We start from the raw sequence: 6,000 nt of genomic DNA, 5'->3' as shown, positions 1-6,000 counted from the left end.
GGCAGATCGGTCCGCATGTCATTTCATTCCAGCTCCACTAGCACTGTGCTCAATGAAACCGTGTCTTTCAGAAATTGGAATATCACTTGAATTGAGCTCCGAACAAAAAGAAATAATAATTTTTTCACTGTTGTCGAGACAAGATGTAGTGGCAGATTTTCCTACCGCAGTTGGTCAGTAGGTCAGTAGGGGGTAGTCTGTGGACCTGGCAAGGTGGCGGGGTCCACGTAGACTGCAAGCAGTCCCTTTCTGGATAGTCGAGGGCGTGCGGAATAGCCGAGCGCGAAAAAACTGGAGCGAACGAGCGGAGGGGGGACTTGGGGAGAGGCGGGTCTCTTCTCGTTTATTTCTCCTCGCACCAGTCTCGCTGCGCTCGACTGACCAGAAAGGGACTGCTTGCAGTCTAGGGTCCGTGGACCGGGGGTCAGTCCATTCCACAGCGACAAACCAATGGGTGGTGCCGGATCACTTGTAGACCTGGATCAGCAAATTATCTCAAATACAAAATGTTAACGGCAGACTGATCCCAACGGCGGAGGTGACGAGCTTCCTCGTTCAGCCCCCGAGGAAGCTCGTCACCTCCGCCGTTGGGATCAGTCTGCCGTTAATATTTTGTTTTCGGGTCATCCATGTTTCGATAACGCGCGGTATGTGAGGAAGACTGGGTACGGGTGAAGTTGATTCATTCGTATCCATGGAAACAAATCATCAGAAAGATCTCCGCCATCTTGACAAAAGGAAAGACACAGAAAACTAGCGGCAACAGAAGCACAAGATTTGCAGCCTGTGATCGGACGTTTAGTCCGTAAAAATATAGCAAAAAAATGGAGGTAAATATAATGATTTCAGATAATGATGTTTAAGAGAGCTGATACCAGCGACAGTTTGTTAAAATTAAAGTCTTGTTCGTGAGGTTAATGTTAATGGCCGTTTACATTTTGCAGGCGGACAAAAAGTCGCAAGAGCTAAAGGAGAAGCCTGCTATCGAGGAAAATGCCTTCGAAGCACTTGAAAGAGACTTCCAGGAGGTAACATAATATTAATTGCATTGAATGTGAACCCGATCGTATTTTAAATGCCTATATTCGCACGCATGCAAAGTAAACTTGATCATGTCAGCTCAACCTTGTACGTTACCTACAGTGTAACAATCAGTAAAACGTTAATATTTTTTTGTGTTTTACAGGTTCTTGGAGAGCTCATGGGAGACAAAAGTCTCGAGAAATTTCGTGTGGAGTATGAAAAGCTACATAGGGCGTTGAAAAAGTCCCATGAGAGTGAAAAACGGTTGATGCAAAAATGCCGAGAGCTGAACGCAGAGATAGTAGCAAACGCCTCCAAAGTACAGACAGCCTTGAAACTCTCTCAGGAAGATCAGACCACGATTGCTTCACTCAAAAAGGTAACTGTTACTGAATTCCTGTTAAAATAATACTCAAATGCCCATGCTTTACCTTAAGCCCCATCAGGTCAAATGGAGTTTGCCATATCCTGTTAATTTTATGGATAATCTGAAGAAGGGGTACTGTGAAGTACACTCCAGTAGTGGGTTGTTTTGAATATTTGAGTTTCCACAGTATTTTGCGTTTGCCTTGGTTTTGCTCTACTGTGCTCAGTGATTGGTTGGCAAAATGTATGCCAGTTTCTCGACCAATCATAAACAAAACCAAAACTAATCATGACTTGTTAGCTTCCCTCTAGCTCGCAGACATTCTTCTGACTCATAGTGTAATCTTTGCATGACAAACCAAAAGAGTGTCTGCGAGTTAATCTATGACTTGTTTGCTTGCTTTTTCCTGCACTTGGTGCTGGCTATGTGGATAATTACTCCAAATTCTGGTTGGTTCATTGTCTTGTTTATGTCTGTTGGGATTGGCAAAAGTAATAAAATAATAATTTATCATCACTTTGGTTTTGGTTTTACGACAGTCAATTGAAAATCACCCTATCATAGCCCTAACTACAGAACAGTTTCCAAGATGCATTACAGAACACAAGCAGTTTCAAATATGTACATGTTACTTTATAACTGCAAAATTCAACAAGTTGTTAATTAATATGTTGATACTGTACTGGTATGGTTTGGGGCTGATGACAATGATGTGGATCCAAACTGTATTACACTGCTTCTGAAGCATGTATAAAGCACACATGGAAAAGCAGGTACAGTGTGAACAGGCGCCCTCCATACAAATTTGTTATGAATTTAAAACAGAATTGGTAAGAATTGTCAGCTGTTTGTATCATTAGAACATGTATTTCATACCCCTGTGATATTTTCTTCAATTCTGATTCTTTTTTCAGTATGTTTTGTGCCAGTAACTCTGAATGCCGCCTCTTATTTGAGGATGTGTGTGCTTCAATTTTGTGATGCAGGATAATATTATTATTTCCTGGACTGCAAAATGTAATAATATCCTCTCATCTTATAAAATGCAAATTATGTCAGTTTGGTGTTCTCTTCATACCAGCATCATTCTTCATGAATTCTTGTTTTTTGCTTCTGTCCCAATAGGAAATTGAAAAAGCATGGAAAATGGTTGATGCAGCGCATGATAAAGAGCAGAGAGCTAGAGAAACAATTCAGTCTTTGAAACTTGAGATTGCAAACCTTAGTAAACTGGTGGAGCAAGGAGCTGGCTTAACCATGGGACAGGATCATAGGTAATGGCAGAATGAGTTAAAAGCTATGAAATGGCTGAATTCCATACAGGCTGTAGATGTCCTCAGCTGGCAATCATAAATTCAAATCTTGGTTAATAAAATTAAATACTGATGTCCAATTATTGTTTTTTTTTCTAGTGTCAATGAACTATTAAAAATCAAAGATGAATTGACCAAGGACAGAGATGAAAAATTGTCTGAGATTGCAAAGGTTAGAATCTTCATAATTTTGTTTTACATTATTTCTGACTCTGATTTTCAATATCTTGTTTTTGGAACTTTTTAAAATGACCTACAGTAATGCTTACATTTTCTTAATTTTTTTTAAAGTTGGCTCATAGTAATGTTATAATGTTTCTTGTAGATGAGAGATGAACTCTCCAGTGCAACTTCAAAACAACAGAAGGCAGAACAAGACAGAGAAGAAGCTGAAATGAAGATTGCAGAGGTAAATACTATTGGAATTTAATTAACAAGGTCTTAAGCTGTACACAAAATAACAGATTTTTCAAGTTTTAGTAAATCTTCAAGATTTTGTCTTAAACACATTTCTTTTTAGCTCAAAGAAGATATTCAAGTGCGCAGCAATGAAGCACAGCGAGAAGCTAGGAAAAAGGAGAAAATTGAAAAGGAATTAAAACAAGCAAAGAATGACTTGGAAACCAGAACGGCTGAGCTTAGAACAAAAGCAGGCAACCTTCAGCGAGCACAGGAAGACATCACTAAGCTAGAACAGCAGCTTAAGGAACAAAGGGTGAGTTCAGTTTTATACTCCAGTGTTAAGCTATAGATGCTCACTTTCTACAAATTGTTTAAGTCCCAGGGTTGTCAAAAGTAGCCACCACCTGCCGGCACCTGGCAAGAATCACCATCTACTTCATGATCTTGGCCGGCTACTCTGCTGGACTATTTGTCTGATTCTTTAAACATGATGACAAAATCAACCAGCTACTCCAACAGTAAGGCCACCTACTTCAAAACTTTTTGACAGCCCTGCAATCCTGAGCAGTATTTCATACATTTTGTGTACCATTGTCAGGCAAATTACCTGCAGGGACACTGTACGGCATGCCATTTCTGCATTAAAATATTCTCATTTAGCTCTCAACAATGTGATTATACAGGCAGTGTCATCAGGAGTATCACAAATTGTTGCAACACATCAGTTGCTGTCAGAACAGGTTATGCTTCTAAGGAAATTTGTTGCAGTGTTACCAAATTAGTTTTGTTGCAAAAATGTAAGGCCTGAGTTTTGATTCACAACGGTTGCAGCATTGCTACCAACACATCAACAGCACAATAATTGTGATGTACAGGCAATGTTGAGTATAAATTATTTATACTTAACATTGCCTGTACAGTGTTAATATTCATAATCTCGCTATCTAATCAAGGTGTGCTCACAGAGTTTCCCCTATATCAAAACACCCTCCTCGTCACAATCAACAGGACCCCTCCACCACATTTGTGAACTTGTTTTTCTTTGTGTTTAGATACTGAATGAGAAAGCCATGAAGGATACAGACCTGCTGAATGCTAGACTAACCAAAGTGCAGCAAGATTTTGACCTGCAGCTGCTTAACTGTGACCAGTTGGCAACAGAAAACACACAGAAGGCTGCCGAGCTCAAGGCAAAAGAAGACGAAATCAATGGACTCAAACAGGACACAGTACGCCTGACAAAAATGAGAGAAGCAATCCAAAGAAAGTTGAGAACCATTGAAGATCAGAAAATGGAGGTTGAGCAGCAGAAGGAGACACTCAAAGGGCAAATTGCAGGATTAGAAAAAGGTATTAGAACAACGCAGCTATAAAGTGTCAGGAAATAACAACTTAAAGATGGTGCCTACTAATACAGAGCTATTTTTACACGGTTTATGATAATTAATGCAGGAAAAAAAGATCTGAGCAAGGGCCATTGGAATCCAGGAAGAAAATTGGGTGTAACCACAATTTTGTTGGAGATATTATCAACTAACAATGTTTCTTAAAAGCTTTACAGACTGAAATACAAAACAATGTATGGAAATTTTCTGAAAAGTGCGTGGTTACCCCCAATTTTCGTTTTGGATTTCAATAACACTTTCTGATATCTTTCTTTTTCCCGCAATACCACAAACTGCACAAAGCAATGATCAAACAAGGCAACTTGAACTGGGTCCTTAATTTTCTTATTGACCTTCCCACCTCATTTACATGTCTTCTTAAACAAACGGATACTCAACTGATGAGTAATAAAATTCAATTTGATCCCTTGGAACTGTTATTTTATATTTGGTTCCATCTAAACATGAGCACAAAACATGACCTTACACAGCGTCAATTTCCAGGAAACTTTCAACATTTTTGATGAGCAGCGTGTGAAGTTGGCACAGTGACTGTAGTTTGCATGAATCTTTCATGGCCAAAATAACCTAATTAGCGTAAGAAATCATAATTGTAAGTTTGTAGGTTTCCAGATGTAACCCCCCCAGTAGATATTAGTGTGTTAACAGAATAGGATGATTGAAGCAGGGAAGTAGGGCCAATAAATAAATGACTCCTGATTATAACTTGCCTTGGTTCCATGCATTGTTTTCATGTGGTAAAATACAGGATAACAGTGAAAGTTGAGAATTACTTCAAAATGTACAAGAAATCACATGTCACATTCATCACGCAAAGACATTTTTCCACCCTCTTTCCTTGGCCATTCTTCTGCATAAGCTCACTAATATAATTTAATCTTCTGTGTGAACTGCGTCAGATTTGTAGAATTGTGATTGTTTAAATTTAATCCCGGAATGATATTCTTTTTCGTTAGAACTTGAAGCAAGCAAGAAACAGGCTGAAGCTGACAAGAAAGCCATTGATGATCTTGTTCGTGAGCGGGATATCCTCAACAAGGTATGACAGTGTGACATTGTGTTCCTTGTGACTTGCTTCAAGCTTGTTTTTTCCTTCATTATATTTTCAAACATCAACTGACCTTATTTGTTCTTGTTTCCTGCAGAATCTACTTAAGGCAGCTGGTGCCACTCAAAAGCAGCTTGGCCTTGTGCGGTTACATGAGCAAACAAAGAAAAACTTGGAGCAGGAAATCCAGGTCAGTATTGTAAACTTTCAACTTTCCCAAAATCTTTCTTAGTATGGCTTTCATACATGTAGTAAGTAGTAAGATTTGAATCAAAATTACTGTAGTTCAAACCCTTCCTTGTTAATATTGTGATGGAATTTCATTATATCTTAATCATTCAGTTGTTAATCAAGAAAACATTTGCTATTAAAGAACCCAAAACATTGAATTCCAAGGTTCCACAATCATGGACAAAACTGATAAGAAACTGTTAGTCGATC

At 38.9% G+C, this 6,000-nt stretch overlaps 1 protein-coding gene across 1 annotated transcript in view; it reads left to right on the top strand.

Annotated features, from left to right (window-relative positions):
* Positions 1-712: 712 nt before the first annotated feature.
* The window catches only part of LOC146483375 (cilia- and flagella-associated protein 58-like), a 13,018-nt gene continuing 7,730 nt past the window's right edge, over positions 713-6,000 (top strand). The window contains exons 1-10 of the mRNA XM_085106072.1: positions 713-830; positions 945-1,028; positions 1,187-1,402; positions 2,516-2,664; positions 2,803-2,875; positions 3,029-3,112; positions 3,224-3,418; positions 4,158-4,455; positions 5,468-5,550; positions 5,657-5,749. Of these exons, the coding sequence (XP_084962198.1) occupies positions 825-830; positions 945-1,028; positions 1,187-1,402; positions 2,516-2,664; positions 2,803-2,875; positions 3,029-3,112; positions 3,224-3,418; positions 4,158-4,455; positions 5,468-5,550; positions 5,657-5,749 (1,281 nt within the window). The 5' untranslated portion in view covers positions 713-824. The remainder of the gene's footprint in view (positions 831-944; positions 1,029-1,186; positions 1,403-2,515; positions 2,665-2,802; positions 2,876-3,028; positions 3,113-3,223; positions 3,419-4,157; positions 4,456-5,467; positions 5,551-5,656; positions 5,750-6,000) is intronic.

The sequence above is a fragment of the Pavona decussata genome, unplaced genomic scaffold, assembly GCF_977016875.1.
Source record: "Pavona decussata unplaced genomic scaffold, jaPavDecu1.1 SCAFFOLD_39, whole genome shotgun sequence".
In the NCBI taxonomy this organism is placed as follows: domain Eukaryota; kingdom Metazoa; phylum Cnidaria; class Anthozoa; order Scleractinia; family Agariciidae; genus Pavona; species Pavona decussata.
The sequence above is the reverse complement of the archived record's forward strand: the minus strand, read 5'-3'. Positions and strand labels throughout refer to the sequence as shown.